Source organism: Phymastichus coffea, unplaced genomic scaffold (assembly GCF_024137745.1).
Source record: "Phymastichus coffea isolate CEN01 unplaced genomic scaffold, Cenicafe_Pcof_1.1 PCOF00139, whole genome shotgun sequence".
NCBI classification, from domain to species: domain Eukaryota; kingdom Metazoa; phylum Arthropoda; class Insecta; order Hymenoptera; family Eulophidae; genus Phymastichus; species Phymastichus coffea.
In genome coordinates, this window is record NW_026706950.1 from 349,578 (window position 1) to 371,925 (window position 22,348).

At 60.3% G+C, this 22,348-nt stretch overlaps 1 protein-coding gene across 2 annotated transcripts; it reads right to left on the reverse strand.

The window, feature by feature from the left end:
• Positions 1 to 63: 63 nt before the first annotated feature.
• LOC131671961 (mucin-5AC-like) lies at positions 64 to 17,489 on the reverse strand. 2 transcript variants are annotated; one of them, XM_058948808.1, is made up of 6 exons: positions 17,070 to 17,489; positions 14,755 to 14,831; positions 14,557 to 14,669; positions 13,565 to 14,517; positions 2,519 to 2,671; positions 64 to 1,598 (listed from the first exon to the last, which is right to left on the reverse strand). In XM_058948808.1, the coding sequence occupies exons 3-6, from the start codon at positions 14,645 to 14,647 to the stop codon at positions 399 to 401; spliced, it is 2,397 nt and encodes a 798-aa protein (XP_058804791.1). In that variant the 5' UTR covers positions 14,648 to 14,669; positions 14,755 to 14,831; positions 17,070 to 17,489; the 3' UTR covers positions 64 to 398. The 2 variants fall into 2 exon arrangements, with proteins under 2 accessions (XP_058804791.1, XP_058804790.1); XM_058948807.1 differs by having other exon boundaries at positions 13,565 to 14,669.
• Positions 17,490 to 22,348: the final 4,859 nt, after the last annotated feature.

Consider the following 22,348-nt stretch of genomic DNA (forward strand, 5'->3'; position numbering starts at 1 on the left):
GGACGAGGACGGGGGCTCAACGGAGGCAGATTGAAACAGAAGCAAGTTTCGTATATCTTTGATTTTCGTATATTTATAATATATTTCGCAGCTGCTTAGAGTCTAGCGCAGTGTTTGTCACTTCTATCGTCGTATATTATAATCAATGGTACAGCACTGTGTTAACGATACATTATAGGTACTTCTCTGCTTATCTGTCAATTACGTAACATCATTTCTCTACGGCACAAAGTCATCACCCGCGTATAATAATTACAAGAGCTCTCGCGGCGACGAGGACTGCGCAATCCTCACTGCTCGGGCTTCTGCTCGGCTCCCTTTATGCTACAGTCGCTATTTACAAGCGAGTCGATGCTGAAGCTATAGCAGCGCCGAGGCACCGGCGGAGGGGGCGTTCCTCAGGAGTCGGTGGCCGCCGGGCTGGCCGCCACCGGCGGGCGCAGCCGCTCCGTCAGCGCCAGCATCACCTGGCAGTGCAGCTGCTGGATGGTCGCCAGCAGGTTCAGGTTCGTGTCGATCAGGCCGGCCGTCGGCGAGAAGGCGCTCTCCTCCACCTCGCTGCCCTCGAGCTTGCACGCCACGGCGGCGCCCTGCAGCCCGGCCTTGGCCAGGCTCGCCACGGGCGCGGCCGCCGCCGCCGTCGGCGCGCCCGGGCTCTGCGCGCGGCACGGCTCCTGCTGCCCGGTCGGCTCGCCGTGCGCGCTCGCGGCCGCCAGCGACCGGCTGTAGTCGACGGGCGCGCACTTGGACTCGCCTCTGCTGCCGGGCGACCAGGGCCGCGCGACCGAGGCTGCCGCGGGCGTGCACGCGGCCGCCCCCTCCTCGCCGTGGAGCTTCCTTATGTACGTCGAGGACTGACTGGCTCTGCTGTCCGCGCTCATCGCGGTGGTCGCCGTCATCGTGTACGCGTACACGTCCGACGCGGGGAAAGGCTGGTAGGCGGTCGTGATGATCGGCGGCGATCTCCTCTTCACCGGGTCTTTTCGCAGCAGGTTGCTAATGCTGAGCGGGTTGTACTTCTCGTCCCTCGCTTTCGCTCTGGGCAACTCGCTGGACGGGCCGCCGCCACCGCCGAGGCTGGCCGCGCCCGCGTCGCTCGGCGCCTTCACCTCGGGGCTGCCGCAGCCGCTGGCCTCGCCGCACCCGCGGGGGTCCGAGCCGGGCATCGTCGTCGTCGCGGCGGCCGTCGCGGTCGCGTCGCCGGCCGCGGCCGGTGTCGCCGGCTCCGTCGACGCGGTCTTGGGCAGCTCGGGCTTGTCGTCGCCCTCGGGCACGGCACTCGTGCCCTCCGTGCAGAGCGCGCCGGTCTCCGCGGGCTTCTCGCTGCAGCCGGCGTCCGCCGCCAGCGCCGCGTCCTTGGCCGAGCCGCCGGTCACGGCGGCCGCGGCGGGCTTCGGACTGGCCGGCTCGTCCTTCTTCTCGTCCGGCGTCGGCGAGGGCGAGGCCGTGGGCGACGGCGAGCCGGGCTTGGTCGCGGCGGCGCCGCCGCCGCTGCCGGCAGTGGGACTCGGCGTCCTTGGTCGTCTCTGGCATTCCGTGCAGCCGAGCAAGAAGCGGGTGACGGCCTCGCGAGGTAGGAAGGCGTAGGTCTCGGTGATCTGCAATCAGACGAGCGAGGAGCTCGCGTGAGCTTGGTGTGCCTCGGCGTGGAGCGGGCGCGCGCAGGCCTCGACCGAGAGTGCGGGCCCGGCCCGACTTTGGTTCGCTCTCCCCCGCGGGACTGGGCCCGGGACGCCGGCGCAAGCGAACTTTGCGAGGGGCTCCTTTGGCGAAGTTCGCGAGGCGCGGGGGATCGTTAACGCCCCGGCAGCGCGCCCTATCGATCAGCCGCCGGTCTCGCGGCAAGCCCGCCTTTTCCGTTTTTTCGGCTCTGCGCGCGGAAACTGAACAGCGAGCGTGTCATTTCAATGGTCGCGCCGTGCGTTTGCAATGCAGATTCTGATTTCCGACGAGAGGACGCCGTGGCGGCGAGCGGCCGAGCGAGGATCGCGCGCGCCGGGGCTGCAATCTCGGGGGATGCTCCGCTCGATGAATCGCGCCGCGAGAGCGGCCGAGCGAGCGGCGTGTAAGGCCGACTTAACGCAAAACAGTTTGAGGGCGAGCGCGCTTGCGTACACCTGCATGTGTGTCCGTACGCCTGTGCGAGGCGGTGTGAGTAGGCAGCCAGTGTGCAACAAGTGTCCTGAGGTTTTGAATCACAAGCAGATCGCGTCGAGCCAGCGTGAAAGAGGATGGGAGGAGGCGAAGAGAAAGAGACAGAGAGGCGGACTGACTGGGATAGAGCGCTCTCACGGGTAAATGGATAATCGAGCAAAATGAAAACACGCGCGATTGAGCTCCTCCAATGAATCGAGCGAGCCATTCGTCTCGGCGTTTCTGCGCCGCCTTTTCACGGGGAGCCACTCGGTCGTCGTCGTCGTCGTCGTCGTCGAATCGCAACGCGGATCGCGGATACAGCTGTCCGTTGCTGGTCTGCGCGTCTCTGTTTCGGCGCCAATTGAGCAAGCTGTGTACTTACGGTTCTGTAGGTGCGCTTTTGACCGGCGTGCTTCCCAGGGCGACCCTCCAAGTCTACGTGAACCGCGTGGATTATGTCGAAGAAGTTCTCCACTATGGCAACCTTTTTGTAGACTCTTCCTGGTGGTACCGTTCCTTCGGCTCCATTCAAAGCCTGCAACATCGAAATCGACGAACGATTTAAGTTATCGAAATCACAGTCAATGGTCTTGCATCTTAACGTTATTGAGGCATGCGACGTCTGTGTCAATTGAACAAGTGCGAGGGTTGCCCGTCGCAGCTGCCCTCTGTTAGGGGGTAGCCGTACTACAGACGCAAGGGCACGTACTGCGTAGGGGTAACTCGATGCAAATGTTACCAACGCCCTATCTAGCGCGGAGCCGGAGAACCTGTTTTATCGACTCTGGAAAAGCTTCAGTTGGTTCGGACTCAGGCCGCACGCGATAACCGCGCACTGTCGATAACGTCTTTGTCTACGTTGTCGCTTCGGCTGTCCTACGGATTTCACGTTTTGACGGTTCCTATCAAATTTTTTCTCGCCTTGTCAAGTCGATTAAGATCCCACGTCTTCCCACGTCTCCCTTCTTTAGTCGTTGGTACGATCGGAGTATCAATTGCTGCGTGTAGTTTAATGGAGAACCGACGATAGCGCGAGTGCACGGCGAAGAAGCGCGCCCGTCGTATAAAACGAAGAAAAGCGAGAGGTGAAAACACTGCAAGATAAAAATAAACGGAAGCGCGCGTCCGAGACGTCAATTTTTTGTCCTCGCTGGGAAATAGGGTGGAAAAGAAAGTAGCTGTAGAGAGTGGGGCTAATAAAGGCGAAACAGTGCGGGCTGATCAGCCAAGTGTCGCACGTTCCAGCACAAATTTGCTGGATCGGGGTGATCAGCGTTAGCTAACTTTAGGGCTCCAGTAAAATCCGTGCGGGCACGTGCATGTACAAACTATCTTTGTGTGGAAATAAATAGCGAAGGGGCGGGCGCATGCGCGACATTATTGTATTTCCCTATAAACACCTGTTGAAGGGCGAAGAGTCGGACTTGCGAGAGACGAAGAGAGAGAGAGAGAGAGAATGTGCGCGAGTGAACGGACGGATGGACGGGCGGACGGACGGACGGACGGACGGACGGACGGACGGACGGATGGACGGATGGACGGATGGACGGACGGACGGACGGACGGGCAGACGAGAGGAGGATGAGGAGCGAGCGAGCCGGTGCTTGCTCTTTGATTAGGGGATTGTGGTCAGGCGGGACAACGACGCCGATCCTCTATGCGCGAGCGCAGAGCGAGCGAGAGCATTGTTTTCATTAGCAGCCGCTCGAAAGCTCGCTCTCTCGCTAAATCCTCGACGGTGTCCCCGGTGAGCGATGTGCGCGCATCGATTTCTTCTCGCCGTTCTTTTTTTCTCCTCTTTTTGTCGTGCTCCTCGGCGCTCTGCGCTCTTGGTCGTTTTCTTTTCGGGCCGATCTCGTCGTTGCGTTTCGCTCGACAAATTGCAGCGTGGCCCGCAGAGAGGCGCATCGCGCTGATTATCCGGCGAAAGCGTCGCGTCGGCGGAGCAATCGTCGCGGCAGTAATTTATCGGACAGTCGGCAGTGGTGTGGCCGGGCGTTAAAAGCGCGGCGAGATTACATTTTTAATGACGGGCGGTCGGCGGCGGCCGCGGTGGCGGCGGCGGCGACGGCTGGCATCGTTTGCCAGTGACGCGGCCAAACTAATCAAGCGCAGTCGTGCCTGCATAGCGGAGCGAGAGAGCACCTAGCCAGCTGGCTTGCCGCGACGGCGGCCACGTCGACAGCCACGGCGATGGCGGAAAAAGAAGGAAAGGTCTCTTTTCGAATGCCTGACACAGTCGAAAAATCGATAATCGCGCCTTTGTCTCGGTGCGCACGAGTGCACACTGCAGGAAGCGGCGCGGTGTAGGAGGGATTAGCGCGAGACGAAAGGGGTACAGGCGGAAAAGAAGAAAGGGCGAGCTGCAGGCGTGTGTACCTATTTACGGCTTACACGCGGGCTTCCTCTCCTCCTCCTCCGCGAGGGAGCGGCGGCGGCGGTGGCGGCGGCGGCGGCGGCGGCGGCTGCACGCCGACGGCGATGCTTTGACGCGGACAAATCCGTGCGCGGAGCAGCCCGTAGTTCGGCGCGGCGCTCGTGATCCGACGGGCTGCTCGCGCCACGCGCAGTCCCCTTCCTAACGACGCTCTCCTTCGCTTACGCTTCGACGGGCATAATTAATGCGCTATAAATACGCGGCCGGTGCCGGTGCCGCCGCCGCTGCCACGGTATCGGTCTCGCGCTCACGCCTCGGCTGGCAGCTGCGCTCGCCGGGGAAAACAAGAAGAGCGAATCTTATCGCATAGGTAGATATCGATTATCCGATAAAGCCCGCTGCCGCGTCATTACTGGAGAGCGCGCCGATGGCCGCGACAAGGCGAGAAGAGGCGGCGGCTAGCCGTCGGGCGACGTCGAAAAGCGCGCACCGCGAGCAATGGGATTCGCGGCGCGTCGTTAAGAGATTATGGAGATTTCTAGCTCGTCCTAGTTGTCTTCCGGCGTGTAAAATCGGGTTGCTCCGCTCGCTCGCCGATAACATCTCCCCTACTCCCCCCACGCTGCTCGCCTCGACTGCGTCCATCTGTGCTGTTCCGTGCTGGGCACGCATGGATAATGTGTGTACACCGCGGCGGCGACGGTGGCGGCGACGACGGCGGCGGCGACGGCGGCGCCGAGATAAAATCGCGGCTTCGGCGGCGGCGGCAGCGGCGGCGGCAACGACGGCGGCGGATCGATCGGCTTTACACGCTGGCCGACGGCAATCGATGATCGGCCTGTTACACATCCGCGGCTTTTTTTGAGCGAGTGGTTAAGAGCCGCCGAGCCGGCTGTGCTCTCCGCTCTGACCCATTTTTATCGCGCTCGCGTGGCGTGCGTGCTTTTATCTCGCGCTGCCTGTGCCTGCGCCTGTGCCGCCGCTTTTTGCAGCGCTCGAGGATCGACTGAAATTCGACTGCGCGCGAGCGAGCCCGGGCGGCGGGCTGCTTTTTGCCCGAGCCATTTCTCAACGAGCCGCATAACAGGATGCTCTCTCTCTCTCTCTCTTTCGCCCGCTCGCTCGGCCGCCGCTCCGCTCTCGGAAGGTTCGCCGGCTAGCTCGCGGGGCTCTTTTTTGCTGGCCGAGACGCGTACGCGCCCGCGAGTCGGCAGGGCCGCAGCTCTATAGCTCAATCGATGGGGACGTCGGCGCGTTTGTCTCGCGGCGCGCCTCCATCTGCATGCGGCGGCGGGCAGGAGCCTGGCGGGACGCGAGGACGGAGCGGCGACCACCCAGCGGCTCATTTGGACAGAGCGCTGACCGCCGCCGCCGCCGCCGCCGCCGCCGCCGCCGCCGCCGCCGCCGCCGCCGCCGCCGCCGCCGCTACCGAGCGTGCGCGGGACGCTGCGCGCTCGCGAGTAAAACCCAGAGCACTCTCGCTCTTTTGAGCTCGCTCGTGTAACAAGCTTTCGGAACTCGCGGACGGAGAAAAAGATCAAAAGGAAAGACTCGGGAGAGCGCCGCGCAATTAAGCGCGCGCGCCGCTCGCTCGCATACGGGCCGGCCGCGCCGAGGTAAATACACGCCTCCGGCCAGCGGCCGCGCCGCCGCCGTTGAAAGGGCTGAGCCGCGGCGGCAGAGGGGGCGAGCGAGCCGATAGTCTATTATCGGCAACCGATAATGCGACGCCGCTTATCGTGATAGGCGGCGGAGCAGCGGCGTCGGTGGCGGCGAATTTATTCCGAAATTCCGTAGGTCTCCCCGACGCCGCCGCCGCCGCCGCCGCGAGCGGCCTGTTCCTTCCATTTTCGGCGCCCTCGCTATACGTATAGCGCGACGTCTGCTTTTCCGAAATCGATAGCGATGCATTCCTCCGTAATGACATTGTTAGACAGCATCCGGATTAGAAGGAGAGCGCTCAGCGAGCCTTTGGCTATGGTGGCGAGCATGTGAGAGCTGGCGGGGATCGAGCTTCGGAATCCGGCCTCCTAAGCCGAATAAATTATCTGCCGCTGCCGTTGCCGACGCCGCTGCTGCTGCTGATGCTGCTGCTGCTGCTGCTGCCGCCGCCGCCGCCGCCGCCGCCGCTGCCCTTGCCGTCGCCGCTGCTGGGCTGGGAATCGCTGCGGGCGACTGGCTGCGTTCTGCTCATTTTATTGCGATTCTCTCTTTGTGCGCGAGAACGCGCCGGGAATTTCAGACGACGGCAACGCTTTGCCATTCGCGCAGCGAGTCCTATCGCCGTGACAGATTATCCCCCGCCGTATTTTTTCCTCTCGAGCGCTCGACTTTAAAGCCAACTCGTTCTCATGCAGAAACGGGACCCCGCCACTGCCGCCGCCTGAGAGAGGCGAGAGCAAGTGGGACGAGAATCGCCCGCCGAGAAGAGAGAACTTTGGCATCTCGAAACTTTCTCGTCTGCTGCTGCTGCTGCTGCTGCTGCTGCTGCTGCTGCTGCTGCTGCTGCTGCCGCTGCCGCCGCCGTTGTTGCAAAGAAGTTGCTGCTGCTACCGCCGCCACTGCCGCCACCGCCGCCGTGGAACTGAAATCTTTCCGGTAAGGAAAAAAGTCCGCAGGCTGCCTGCCAGCCGAGCAACGAGATCGAGAGATAGCCGTCGCTGGTTCCCTGGCTTAATTAATTTGTTACCAAGTCGTTTGGCCCCGCGCGCGACGCCTTTATTACATTTTTTATCCAATGCTAATTTGAGCAGCGGCGACAAATAGCGCACGCGTGCGCGACGAAAGGAAAAGGTCGATTTTCCTTTGAAGGCCCGGCGGCGGCATAAGGACAGGCAGAAAAGGGCTTCCATTGTGCAGCCAAGAGCTCGCATTTCCTCGCGACCGCCGCGGCAAAGGAGGAAGAAGAAGAAGAAGTACGAAGGAGAGAAGCAGAGGCAGAAGAGGAAGCCAGAAGCGAGGGTGGCGATCCGCAGCTAGAGCACCGTCTGCTCTCGGATTTCTCTGTTTGCCTCAGTCACCCGGCCTTTCGACCTCTCTTTCGGAGCCCCCTCCTTTTCCAAGCTATCGCACGCGGCGCGCGCGTCGATATCGGGGACGAAAAACGACGAGGATCCCGCAGCTGCCAGTCACATTGGCCTTTGAAAAATCCTCGATCAGTATGCATATTCGTCCCAGCGGCGGCATTTGCATTTCGAGAGATAAGCCGCCGCCGTCGCTGCCGTCGCCGCCGTCGACGCCGCCGCCGCCACCTCGACCCCTTGTTCGGTCGCTCGCTCGCAATTGTATATCATTAGTAGATTAACGCCCAACTTGCCAGACGCTCGCTGACTGACTCGATATCAAGCTAACGTATTCCAGTAGCAGCAGCAGCAGCAGCAGCAGCAGCAAGTTGTCGCGTGCGGCGAAATGTATTGATTGGTAAACGTGCATCGAGCAGTACCCTTGATAGTTTGACTAGGAGTGTGTGTCATTGCCGAGCGCACGCAACGACGTTCAATGCTCGCCCATTTGTATGCACGCAGGCGCGACGCAGACAGACCTACGCTACGCAGGCCTCAGAATTAGCTCTCGCACGCCTCTGCGTATTGTATATATTATGAGCCGCGCACATGCGATATGTGTAAGGATCGGGAAGCCAGCTTTAGCCCGGAACCTGCACGGGAACTCGTGCGCGTGCAATAGCGACTTTTGACGTTGCGCGAACGGGCCGATTGGCTCTCGAGGACGGAGCCGCGAAGTGAGCGTCGCTTGATCGACTCATTGATCAGCTCTCTGCTGCCGTTACATCGCGGTGGTAGTCAGGTTCAGAATCAGCAGCAGACAGACGGGCAGAGCTGCAGCAGCAGACAGAGAGAGAGAGAGAGAGAGAGAGAGCCGATAATAATCTCAGCTGCAGCGTCATGCGAGAGCTCGCTCGAGCTGATATAGACGCGAAAGAGTACACCCGAGAACGGCAACGGCCCCAGATGGAGATATGAGAAGGGAACGCTCGACTGCGCTTTTTCTCTCTCGTTCTCTCTCGCGCCTCCTTTCCCTCTTCCAGAGTGTTAGAAATCTGGAAATTTTGCGCCATTCCGCCGTATTTTTTCATTCTGCCAGAAGATAATGAGCTTTGACTGGCGAATCGTCTTTTTGCTTTCTAGCGCCAGCGGAGAAAGCAACGCGAAAATACTCTTTTCAATATAGCCGCCACCGTCGTCGTCGCCGCCGCCGCGGCGGATCCGCGAGTGGGACGAGGACGAATCTAATTCAGAGATCTCTCACTCTCGCTCGCGGCCCATTACACGAGTCCACTGTCTGCAGTAGTGGTGGAGCAGGCAACAGCAGCGGATTCGAACCTGTTTCATTACCTCTACTCTCTCTCGTGCGCGCGTTCTCTCTCTCTCTCTCGCTCTCTTTGTCCTTTCGCCCGGCAGACGCGTCTATTCATCTCTTTCTATTATCTCCACTTTGCGGCCTCTCCCGGCTCTTTCGCCTTTTTTTCTCTCGCTCCATCGTCGCCGTCTCGCCGCCGCCACCGCCACCGCCGCCGCTGCTCAGCTCTCTCTCTCTCTCTCTCTCTCTCTCTCTCTCTCTCTCTCTCTCTCTCTCGCAGCGAGCATATCTTTTTAAGCAGAGCCGCACGTTGTTCGTGTTTTAGTGGCTCTGTTCTGTTCTCTCTCGCTCTCTCATTCGCCGGCGCGCGTGTATCATGTGCCAGCCAGAGAAGCAGCCAGCAAAGAGGAACAGAGGGATCCGCTGCCCTCCTGCTGGTGGCGGTGGTGCCGGTGCCGCCGCCGTTGCAACCCTTCAATTAACCCTGGCCAACGTTGTACTTGGCTCTCGGTCTCCCACTCCGTTTTTCATTTGGACAGGCCGCCAAGCCATTGTCCCGATCGCATTATTGCTCTGCCGTTGGAATTCATCCACGCGTCCGACCACACCCGACCCTATCTGCTCGAGAGGAAGCGAGAGATCGAGTCTTAATCGCAGCGTCCCGTCGTCGTCGTTGACTTGGTCGTCCCGGCTAACGGCGCCAGCAGTCAGGGAAACGAGTTTCGAGGTCGCGAGAGCGAACACAGCAAACTAGCTGCATTGCATAATTCCGAGTTGCAGAGCCAGCGCCGAGAGATTTCCATAACGGATCCCCACGATAATCGGCGGCGCGGCGCAGGCGGCGGTGGCGGCGGCGGCAGCGGGCGACGGTGCAGAGTGGAAAGCGCGCCGTCGCGATTACGGGCGTGTTTTGACTGCGTGTCGCATGAATAAAGATGAAACGCGCTCGCGCGCGGCACTCGGACGGCTCTCGGGCGACTCTCGGGCGGCTCTCGGGCGGCTCTCGGGCGGCTCTCGGGCGGCTCTCACGCGGCTCTCGCGCGGCTCTCGCGTGGCTCTCGCACGGCTCTCACGCGGCGCCGAGACGGAAGTGGGCTGCGAGATAGGGATCGTGGCCCCGGCGTCGTCGTGCTCTATCTGCGCGCTCTAACAAGCTTCTATTTTCGCCGGAGACGCGAGCTAACCAGCCGGCCGACCTCGCGGCACTCCGGCGCGGCTATTGACGCGTTCGAGCCGGCGGGCGGGCGGCCGAGCGAGCGAGCGAGATAAACGGCCGGCCTTGCACGTCGTTATGGGATTTCTCATTTGAGCGCCGGCGAGCGCGACTGCGGCCGCGAGACGATTTACTTGTTGCGCGCACTCGCCTCGGCTCGAGGCTTCGCGGCCGGCGCGCTTTTTCGAGGCCTCGCTTTTTCCGCTCCACTCGTTAACGCAGCGATAACGGCGACTTTTCCTCGCTCGCCTCGGCTCGACCACTCGACTCGGCGACTCAGGCCGTCGCTCTGCCGCCGGCCAGCCGCCGGTCTGCCGCCAACGCCGCCGCCGCCGCGGCCGAGTCGACGAGCCGAGCGCCGCCTGCAGCCGCTCGCTCGCTTGCATAATTAATGGCCCTCGTGACGTCGAGAGATTTTCGATAGCGTAATTGCTCGCAGATTGTCTCGAGCGGCGATGAAAGCTGGCGCAGCCGCGGCCGAGAGCGAGAGAGCTCGCTCGCCGCGCATTCGTCTAATTATGGAAAGTCGATGGCAGCGAAAGAGAGCGGCCGGGTGCGGGCGAGTCAGCCAATGCGTGTCCCGAGCGGCAAACAAAGGAATGGAAGCTCAAACATCCGCGAGCATTTGCCGAGCGACTGCATGCCCCTCCGGATTGGCCTAGCCGCGCTCGTGGCGGCCCTTTTCCGTCTGGCCTTGGCCGAGCGCCTCAGTTGGCGACGCCGGCCTGCTAGCAGCATGTCACGGGCAAGGGGGCTAGTAACGAGGCAGTCACGCGCGATCAGGCGTATACACGAGGCTCAGCTGGAGAGAGCCGGCAGCCCATTAGTTGATCGTCGCGTTTGTTGTAGCAGGTTTTGTTGCTGCGGCCGGGCGAGCGAGCGCCCGTGTAATTTGGCGCTCGTGGGCCGCTTTTATCGACGCCAAATTACACGGCAGCCGCGGCCGGCGGCCGGCGGCCGGCGACTCGCCGGCCAGCGGCGCTCTAGATGATGTGTATGCTCGGTCCACCGCGTCTCGTCCCCCGGCAAGATTGAAATATTCGAGGCTGTCGCGTCGAGGCTCGTTGCGCATTCCATGCGGCTACCGCGTAAATTCAGTCTACACGCGCGCGCGCGGAGCCAGCCGCAGCGAGCGAGCGGGCGAGCGAGCAAGAAAGCTGGAGCGAGAGAGAGAGAAATAGCGAGTTAAGTAACCGCAGAGAGCGCCGCGAATCGTGATCATCGTCCGCTCCGCTCGCCGAGAATCCAAGATCGCGCTTCGCTTTTAAATGCCTCGTTTTCAGCGTGTCATGAATTATTAGATTCTCTCGGGCTGACTGCTAAGTGCACGCAAGTACGCGCACGTTGTTAAAGGCACGCCTTTGACTAGCGAGAAAGGGACAGCTAGTCGAGACGCAAAAAGCCAGTAGTCGTGCGAGTGCGCCTTTTATATGGTCGGTTTAGCAGCGCTCGTTCCGCGGAAAAATGCGAAGTCGCGCTCGTGTCTACGGGACCTTTAGCCGGAGCAACCAAGAGAGACCCAGAGAGAGAGAGAGAGAGAGAGAGACAGAAAAGGAGAATGATGGGGAGCGCGCGCGCGAGAAAGAGAGAGAGCGATCAATGACAAGTTGCTGCCTCTCGCTCGGTCAATCAAGATATAGGCTCTCTCTCTCTCGCTCGCGCTAAGCGCCGAGTGCCGACAGCTGAGAATCCGAAAAAGTAGAAAAGACCTTCGTGCGGCGGTAAAACGTAGCAGCAGTTCGAATCGGATAATAAAGAAAGAGCTGCTGTTGCTGGCGGCGGCGGCGACGGCAAGGGAGAGCGAGAGAGAGAGACGAGGAAGGAGATAAACAGCGGAGCTCTCTGCGGCTCTCGGAATTTCTCTCGGCTGCTGCTGCCGCCGCTGCTGCCGCCGCGGGAGAGTGAGGAGGGTGCCGGGAGGGAGCTGCTGGCGGAGAGCCGGCTGACTCCATCTCGAGAATTGCCGCGCTCAAGCTGCTTCAGTGCCAGCGCTATAGCTATACCGCGCGAAAGGAGAGTGAGAGAGAGAGAGAGAGAGAGAGAAGACTGGCTGTTGGCGAGAGGCTGGCGGCGCCGCGAGAATAGCTGTGAGGTCCGCCGCCGCCGCCGCCGCCGCCGCCGAGAGCTGCTCTGCGCGCGTATCTGACGCCGCCGCCGCTGCTGCTTCGGAAAGTGACTAATGACTGGCCGGGCAGCGAGCGAGCGAGACTGCTTCCATTTCTTATCTCTGTCTCTCTCTCTCTCTCTCTCGCCTGCTCGCTGGCTGCCTCGCTCGCTCACTCGCGTCGACGGTCAACCGTGAAAAATGACTACGGGGCCGCTCCTCTCTTTATCTTCCGCGCCGCTTTACACTAATAAGGAGCGAGTCGGCCCAAGCGCCAACGGGAATATAATCACGCGGTACTCACCGCGCTGGCGGCGCGGCTGCCGCCGCTTGCTCAACTGCGAGCGGCGGGCAGAAGGAAGCTAAGGATCGCCAATTTTCATCGCTCGAGCCGTGTAACTACGCGCCACTGCGAATCATCATCACGACCATTAGCTAGGCCTTTTTTCCTGCGCGCCGAGTCGCAGCTCGCGCGGTCTCTAATGAACCTCTCTCCGCTACTCGTTTTAGTCGCCATTGATAATCAGTCGCTCGGCCGCTGCCACCGCCGCCGCCGCCGCCGCCGCCGCCGCCACCGCCACTGCCGGCTGCTACCACTTCGCTCGGCAATAATTAGCTGAAAAGCGCGCATACGTATAGCCGCGCATAGTCGTAAATCGCTGCGGCGGCGGCACGCCAAGCTCGCATTTGCAAGTGGCCTCCTTCTGCTCCCTCTCTATAGCGCGCACACATTGCTCTCCCTCCCTCTCGCCCCGACGGCGTATAATTAGGCGTAATGAAGCGGGCACCTTATCTGCTGCTCGCGCTCTTATACTCGGCCACGAGTGCGGAGCGCTATGCGGGAGCACAGCGGAGCGAGAGAGAGAGAGAGAGAGAGAGAGAGAGAGAAAAGGCGGCGAAACTCGCGCCCGCAAGTGAAACGGCGTTGTGGCGGTGGCAGCGGCGGCAGACCTGATTAATTCACAGCGCGCGCGCACCAGCGCCAGCGACGGCGACGGCGGCGGCGGCGGCAGCGGCGGCGGCAGCGGCGGCGGCGGCGCCCGATCCTATGGCCCCTTTGAAGCGCGTTAACAGCGTCGGCAGCGCGCTGCTCCGGTGCATAATAAAATATGCGCCGGCTCCCCGCTCGCTCGCTCGCTCGCTCGCTCGCTCGCTTCTGCAGCTCGGGCTCGAGCTCGTTCACAAAAGGGATAGCGCGCGGAGCCACAGCCGCGCGCATCGATTTTTCCTGCAGCGAGGCTCGTTGTATATTCCGCCGCGCTCGACAGTCAACGTGTCAGATGGAGATACGTCGAGTGCGACGCACGTGCGATCGCTCAATTCCCGCTGGCGCGCCGCGGCGACCTACGCGGCCCACTATAACTATACTCCCATGCTCGGATAGATGGATGCATAGATATATAGATTTTAAGCTTACCTTGTTGTGAGGCGGCTGCGTGGGCACGTAGAGCGGGGGATCGAGCCCGGGAGTGGTGACGGCGTGTCTGCCGATAATCCTGTCGGCGGGCTTGGCCTCGTAGCCCTCCGGCTGCCCGATGTGAAATCCCTTGCTCTTCACCCAAAACCGAAACTTGCTGTTCTCCGCGCTGTTCACCTCCTCTCCCCGCAGCGTCCGCAGTATTCGCGCGTACTTCTTGATCGTGATCGTCTTCGTTTTCGCCAGGTCCCCGTAGGTCGTGATCACCCACGGCTGGTACGTGTTGAACATGGCGTCGGTGGGAAAGTTTTTCGGCAAGCCGACGGCCGGCTGTGGCTGTGACGGTTGCTGCTGCTGCTGTTGCTGTTGCTGTTGCTGCTGCTGTTGCTGCTGCTGCTTCTGCTGCTGCTGCTGTTGCTGCTGCTGCTGCTGTGCACTCGCGGCCGTCTCGCTCGTGGCCGTCGACGTGGCCGCGGCCGAGCTCGAGCTGCTGTTGCTTTTGGACGTCGACGGGAAGGCTGCGGCCGCGGAGAAGGCGAGGCTGATGGGATCCGCCGTGCTGGCGTCCTGATTGGGCCAATTGGGCCTGGGGCCGGCTCCAGCGGTCATGTTGGAAATGTCGAGGTAGGAGACTGCCGCGCCGGGCGCCTTGCCAAGACTCGCCGCGGCGTTGCCGACGAAGGTCGCCATCGACGACAGATAGCTGACCGGCGAGGGCAGGGCGTTGGAGCAGAGGGCCGCTTGATCCTGCAGCGAGAGGCCGGCGATCGAAGCGAACTGGCGCGTGTCCGACCAATGCGGCGGCGTCACCTTTTTGGCCATCTCGAGCTCCTTGGCTTTCGCGGCGGCCACTCGGGAGCTGTTGCGGGCCTTCTTTGGCGCGGGCTCCGGCGAGTTGAGATTGCCCTGGGACGGGCTGTTGTTATTGTCCGAGCGCGTGCGCTTGCTGCCGCCTGCACCGCTATGGCTGCTGCTGCTGGTGCTGGCGGCGCTGCTGGTGCTAGTGCTGCTGGTGCTTGGGGTAGAGCTCGTCGTGGAGACTTGGTGCACTCGGCGTCGCAGGCCCATTGTCGCTGTTGCCATTGTCTGCGCTCGGCTGCTCGGGCTGCCGAGAATAGAAGAGAGAGATGAGAACACTTTTAACGTCACGTATTCACTGCACAAAACTCTCGCTCAAGAGGTATACGCACTGTGAATTCAAGTTTTGCTCCTGCGCTTCTTATCCATAATCTCCGAGTGCGAGGGCACTCGATTACTGCTATACTTCCTGCGAACAAACGAAAATATTCATGACGGTGGTAGCGCCGATGGAGCAAGTTTTGTTCCTCGCTCGTGCAGTTGATAATTGCGTGAAACTTGCGGGAAAAATAAAGTGCGTTGGGAAAAGTTGACGGAAAGTTTAGTGTTGGCGGGCCAGAGCCGATGGTCAGAGAGAGCGAGAGAGCGAGAGAGCGAGAGAGAGATGGGACGACAATTACACTGGATAATTCGAGAAAGCGGGCTGGCTGGCAGGCAGGCAGGCAGGCAGGCAGGCAGGCAGCCAGCCCCTCGGCTCAACCGGAGAATCGCGGAGTGGGGCGGCAAGGGCCGGAGGGAGGCGGCGGCGGGCAGGCGAGGTAGACGAAGCATTAAAGCGGCCGCAGCAATATAATCCGTTAATAGGGCGCGCTCGAGCGCGGTCGAAAGACACTATAGAAAATCCATAGCGTATAAGCAATCAGCAATAAGTGCGCGCGGCGTACGTGCTATAGGGAAAAGAAGGGAAGGGAGCTCTGGCGCGGATAGGAGCCAAGTGCCCGCATGCGGAATAATAATACGCTCGACTCGGCTTTGCTCGGCTGGCTCGTGCAGCCAGCCAGGCCAGGGGGCCGGGGCCGCCGGGGCCGCCGCGGCCGCCGCGGCCGCCGCCGATAGACATAACGCACACTTGCACGGGAGCGTCATCGCTCTAATGACGTAGGTGTGTCGAGCGTGCAGCCGCTCGGCGCCCTACCCTGCCCGCCCGACCGCCTGTCGGCCCGCCGTCGCTTACATATTTCTCGGTGGTGCGAGCACGAAATAAGCCCTCGTTGTTCGCTGCTCCCGAAATTGAATGCATCCGCGCGGGTCAGCAGCCAGCTAACCAGCCCCTACATCTGACGCGCCGCCGCGCTCCACGCAAACTCCAGCTCGGGCAGCGCGCTTGTGTGTACAGCTGACGCCGCCGTCGTCGCCGCGACGACGATTGGCCCATATGCGCCAACGCGCTAAGTGCGATACGCCGTTATGCGCTCTTCGCTCGCTCGCGGAGCTTAATGATCCGGCAGCTCGAGTGCGTCCGGCTGTGCTGAATTTAAACATCGGAGCGATTCCGACTGCTGCGTGGCCGCAGCAGTTCGCACGCCAATTCTCGCGCTGCTCACGCTGCTCGCGCCTTTCGCGCGAGGAGCGCCAGCCGAGTTGCGGGAGGCGGCCAATCGGGCCGGGACTCCGCGGCGAGTTCGGCTGTAATTGATCGCGACGGGCGCCCGCGCAAGGGGTCAATAATGCATAGGGGACGCGCGAGATGAGAGCCGAGCGCACGTAAGTGAGCGAACCGTTAAAGCCGCCAAGGCTGAATTCCCAAACGGGCGGGTGTGGCGGCGGTGTGCGAGCGAGCGAGAGAGCAAACGAGAGAGCGGCCCGCGCCGGCCACCGGAACGGATGCCGCTACCGCCCCCGCCACTCAGCCTTCTCACTTGCTCGCCTCCTCTTTCCCTTCCTCCCTCCCCTCCTCCTCCTCCTCCCACCGCCGCCCCCTCGTTACCCGTCCGTCCGTTCGTCCGTCCGTCCGCCCGTCGTTTTCCGACACGCGGGCGAGATTTTCGCGCTCGCTTCGATCGTCGGGCCGAGAGAAGACGGCCACTTGACCCGCGACAGCCGGTTGCTCTTTTTTCGCCAGACTAATTTGCCGGCCCAACGAGATCTGCGTCGTCGCGCGACAGCCGTAAAACAGCACGCCAGTATTTCGGCGCAGTGGGTTTGGTCGAGGTCCTCCCAAATCAGGCCTCATACTTGACACGCTTGCTCGCGGCGAACGAAAAAAGTCACGTTTTTAACGGCAAATAAAAGCGATCGCTCCTCGCCAATCACGCCCGTGGCCTGGCCGTAAAAATTTAACGAGCCGCAGTAAAGCGCGCACTGCCGTCGTCGCGCGCGCGCCCGCGGGAGACAGAGAGAGAGAGAGAGAGAGAGAGAGAGAGAGAGAGAGAGAGAGAAAGAGAGAGAGGACGGAGAGAGAGAGAGAGATACCCGTGAGACGCGAATGCCAATTGACCGCGAAGAAATCCGAAGCGATAAACGCTGCGGATTTTGCAATTGGCGAAAAGTAGCGACAAGCAGACGACAAAAGACTAGCCAATATTGCAGTCGCAGCGAGACGAGCAAGCAGAAAGAGAGCGAGAGAGAGAGAGCGAGAGAGAGAGAGAGAGAGAGAGAGAGAGAGAAAAAAGCAGCCAAGCAGAGAGTGAAGAAATGAGTGACTTACGGTCAGTACGGTGAGGCGCGTGCGGATGCAGGTGCACTCGTGTCCGGCATACAGGTAAGAGCGCAGTGGTCGGCTATAGAGGCGAGACGGCGAGCGACAGCGCGCGAGAGCCGAGCCGAGCCGAGCCGAGTGAAGCGGAGCGGAGAGCGCGCGAGCGCGAGAAGCAGGCGGGCCGGCGTGCGACGGGACACTGTGAGTGAGCGCTGGCGCGCGGGTGGCTGGCTGGCAAGCGCAGGCAGGCGGCAGGCTGGCAGGCAGGCAGGCAGGCGGGCAGGCGGCAGGCTGCTGGCGCACGCTCGTCGACTCTACGGGACGGGACGATCGCGCGCCACCGGCCCGGGACCCTATCGCAGCGACGCGCAACACGACTACCACCACTACCACTACTACCGCCACCGCCGCCGCCGCCACCGCCGCCGCTTTCCGTCTGCTGCAGTGAAACAGAGAAGCGGCGGTGGCGAAGCGGAGCGGCGGCGGCGGCGGTGCGGCGGAGCGGAGGGGGCCGCGCGAGCAGTCGAGCAGCCGCGAGAGAAAGAGCGAGCGAGCGAGCGAGCGGGCGAGCGAGTGAGAGAGAGAGAGAGAGAACACACGCACGTGCAGACGGCGGCCACACACAGTCGCGTGGCTGCGCGCCGACGCCGTACGAAGCTGCCAACTGCCAAGCTCGACCGAGCCAAAGTCAAACTCGAAGCTAAAGAGCTAATCAGCTGACTCGGCGCCGTCTGTTCTCGGTGCGTGCGAGGCGCAGCTGGACGCGCTATTTTCTCGGCTTGGCCGACGGCTCGAATAAGCCGGCGGAGCGGCGGCGAGCTGCAGCGGCGAGTCGAGCAGAGCGTGGCGCGAGTGACAATTGAGCGAGCGGATGGGGATTAATCGTCGGCGGCCGAGCCGGAGCGCAGCCAGCGCGCGGCCCTCCTAATTGCGACGGATCGCCAGCTCCCGCTCTAACGTTTATTGAGTCTATTCAGTTCTGAATGCGGCTCCAGTTCGTTTACGAGAGCTAGTTGTTTAATCGTCGCCCGGATTAGGCCAGTTGAAAATTCCTCCTCTTCGTTGTTCCTGTTATATGGCCTGGCTGGGCTCGCTCTCTCGCGCCAACTCCCGCCCAAGTGGCCACCGACTTACGGGTCAGGCTATACAGCTGCAGCCAACTGCGCGACCGCGATGACGACGCGGCTTAATATTTATAACCGCTGGATTGCAGTTTATAGCCGCGATCGCATAAAACTTTTACGGCATATGAATGATGCAGTAGCTAGTCGTCGATGACTCTAGACACTTTATTTGTTCTTGCGGGCGTGCAAGCGCCAATCGGCGATTAAGGCGGAAGGAAGGCACGCTTCGCCCGTGGCTGAGCAGCGCCGCGCGGCCAGCCCACGGCGGCCACGGCGCTGCGCGCCGGAGCTTCTCCGGACTCGGGGCCGAAAAGCCGATAATATCTGCTTTTCTGCTGACTGACTGGTGTAGTGGGCGCGCAGTCGAGCCGAGAAAAAGAAGCGAGCGAGCGAGCGAGCGAGCGAGCGGGCGACCGACCGAGCGACCGAGCGAAAGAGCGAGCGAAAGAGCGCCGCAGGAAGGGGGAAAGAAGGACACGGCAAGAGGCCTCGGTCTGGATAGGCGTGCACTTAACAACAGCCGCGAGAGAGGAAGGCCGAGGACCCCCCGAGAGAACGAGAGAGAGAGAGAGAGAGAGAGCGAGAACGTCGCTCTCTTGGTCGCCGTCGCGGAGCCTGCGCAGCTGAGCAGCCGGCTATACAGTCGACGCCTCGCCGCGATAAAACGCGCCCGAGCGCTAAGTGATCTCATTATGCGCCCGTGCGCGGTTCTCGCGATGGATATATCATGCCAAAGTCAACGGGCGCTCGCCTGCTCGCTCCCTCTTTTCCAACCTTTCTCTCCCTCTGTCCTGCTGTCCTCGCTCTCTCTTTCCCTCTCTGCCTCTCGCGCGCGCGCCCGCGGAGATAGCGCCCACCGTGAATTTTTCAGCCGCTTTCGTTCAATTATCACTCGCGCTCGCTATGCTGCTACCGCTGCTGCATTATGTTTTAATTGACTGCTGAATATTTCCGCTTTATTAATTTCTTTAAAAGTTACGCGAGCGCGCGCACGAGCTAATGGCCATTAAATGTCGCGAGCTTTCATAACCCCGATAGGTTTCAATTCGTCGTGGGTTTCGTATGCCGACTGGCTTTTCTCTTTTTCCCGTGGTTTATGGCACTTGACATTTGCGTGTTGGAACGATTAGGAATCGGTCGATCGTATATGCGGGGCGATCAATAACGCGCGGAACAAAGAAGGGAGGCGAGCAGCCAGACAGGAAGAGTGCTGCGCGGGGCACAATTGGCGAGCGCAGATAAACCGATCAATTTTTGCGTACAATAGTAAATCATGGCGGAGCTAGCAGCGAAATTCCACGTGTGCGTCGGAAATTCCTCGGTTGCAGCGCGCGGCGGAGCGTCGTTAGGCAGGCGGGCGGGCGGGCAGGCAGGCAGGCAAGCAGGCAGGCAGGCAGGCAGGCAGGCAGGCAGGCAGGCAGGCAGGCAGGCAGGCAGGCAGTCAGGCAGGCAGTCAGGCAGGCAGGCAGGCAGCATCTGACAATCGCGAGATTCGACTCGAGTATATAGTGGCAGTAGTTGGCGCACACGGAGGAAGGAGGGCGGCAGAGAGGGAGAGCGAGGCGAAGCCAGCGCAGACATAGACTGGCACACATGCACACACTTGCATGCTCGCTCGCTCAATGTTCGCTTTGGCGCTTCTACGCTCGCCGACGCTCTCTCTCTCACTCTCGCTCTTGAGTCTCCGCGCCAAAGCCCCAGTGTAATAACATTAGACATCACACGGAATAACCTACGACTACGCCATTCGCGCTGGCAATTTCGCGGAGATATCGCGCAGCAGCGGGCGAGCGAGTGGCGGCAATCGCTAACTGCGGCTGCTGCTTACGGATCAATCAATTTCTCTTACTCTGTGACTGCTGCTCTGCTCAGGGCACTGTCTGGAGCTTATTAGCGACGTGTCGGTGGCGGCCTGAGCGTATCCTGTATCCTATATCCAGTATCCCGTATCAGCTGCCGCAGCGGTAGCCCACCTCCTTGGCAGCGCTCCAAAGCTTCGCCAGATCAAAAGCTCCCTCCTCCATGGCTCCCGTCTCTCTCGCTCGCTCTCGCTCTGCTCCGCTCCGCTCTCTGAAAGCCCTGAAACACTAAACGCCACGGCGCTACCGCGCAAGCGATATCTCTTGCCCTCTCTCCGTCGGTGCCGTTCGCGCGATGCGTCGCGCCGCGCTGGAAAATCTCGACGCAAGCTAAAGAGCCACTCGCCTCTCTCGCTCTCTCGCTCTGTCTGCAGCGAGCCACGTCGCTTCGACGCTTCTTTTTTGCTCGCCTTTTTGTCGACTTTTACTTGTGCATACGGCCGATTTTTTTATTTTGCCTCCCGATCTTGGCAGCGCAGTTTGCCCGCTTAGTTTGCGACATACTTTATCCAAACTTTCATCACAGATTAATTCTATCGGCAGTTTAGAATGAGTTCGCCGATTGCTCTATTAACCCGGCTATAATTTAAATCTTGGGCTACTATCGGTTAGTTTACTTTTCGCTCTTGCTTAGATTAGACTAGCGTCATGATTCTTGCCGTCCACGTAATGTTAATTGAGTACCTCAAAGAAAAGCCAATTAGCTCATTGAATTGCAGTTAAATTAATAAAGCGACGAAACAATGGAGTTTATGCGAAATCATTATTTAATTCGAATTAGCTTGGCGCCGCTGCTGCACATTACAAGGTAGTTAGCGATATCATTTTGGAAACGCAGACATTTAAGCAACTCTCGATCATACAAATTATTACTATCCGACTTTCATTGCTTTAGTTAATCGCAACGTAATATATTCCAATGTATTTCATCAACTGGTCTGCACTATTACGACGAGGAATGAAAATATTAATGAGTGTTGCTTCGCAAAATAAAGCTTGATGAAATCGAGGAATCAGTGATAAAACCCGTTAGAAAATAAATGCTTGATATTCATCGAGGGACAATTAGATTGTCGTTTTAAAACGCCTATCATTTTAAACGAACGTTACAAAGGGTTTGCCAATAAAATACGATCGTTCACTGATTTCGCTGAAGAAAAATGGCTCTTTCATAAAAGCAATATGAATAAAAAACGATTGCTCCGATCCGGGAACAAAAGTGAATTTCGTCACGTCCATTAAACAACAAATATGCAGATGCGATTCGACAAACAGGCGAGGCGGCGTATAACGAATAACTAATTGAACTGGAAACACAAACGACCGATCGGCGCGGCGGCGGACGGCGTCGGACGGCGTCGGACGGCGTCGGACGGCGTCGGCACGGCGTCGGCGACGACAGAGGACTGAAATCACTTGGGCGAACTTTGCCGAGTTCGTCTAGCTCGCGACGAAACGATTAAAAGTAAAGTCGAAACTGAAATGGGTAGTAGGAAGTGGCGAAGCTCGGAACGAGCCGTGGAGAGCAGCGGAGATTTGCCCCCACCTCGGCCCGAAAAATCTGGCCAAGATTCGCGATCGCGTCAGCTTGTACTGGACCAGTTTTTTCCTCAGCGTCGATTCTCTCACGGGCGGGGGGATGCTGCTGAGAAACTGGACAACGGTCAAGCGCGCGAGCGAGAGATGTGACGCGGAGCGAGCGAGAGATCGCAAAAGGGGTTGCGCGCGAGTACACCGCGCGCCCGAGATTCTGGTTTCATCCGCAGGGGGATGAGGGCTCTCTCGGGCTCTCGCGCGTGAGAAAAAGCCAACGCGGCGGAAGCGGGATTCTGCGCCGCCGTCTCGCGCGCGCGCGCTCTGGACCGGACTCATCCGCTCGCGCGGACGTCCCGGCCGACGAGCGGAATCGAGCCGCGATCGCGCCTGCCGATTAGGCGCGGCCGGCCGTTATCTTGGACGCGCCGGTCGCAAGGATCAAACGAGGAAAAAGTGACTTATCGCTGCAGGTACCTGCGGAGGCGCATTGTGCATTGTCAATGGCGTGTTTACTGGCACACAGTGCGCGCCATTCTCAGAAAAATAAGATTAGCGCAGTAAGCCTCGAACAATGTAACCGGAAGAGATTCAGTTCCGGCAAAGCGAACAAAAGCTTGCGCCACTTAAAAAACGAGTTACACCGAGGCGTTTTATTGTATCCGGTGTTTGGCTGCGCCCCTGCTTGGCCCACTTTTTCTCGAGCGCGCAGCATCCCGCAACGCCAAAACAAGCGTGAAAACCTATAGGTTTCGTGCACTTTGTTTGGCCA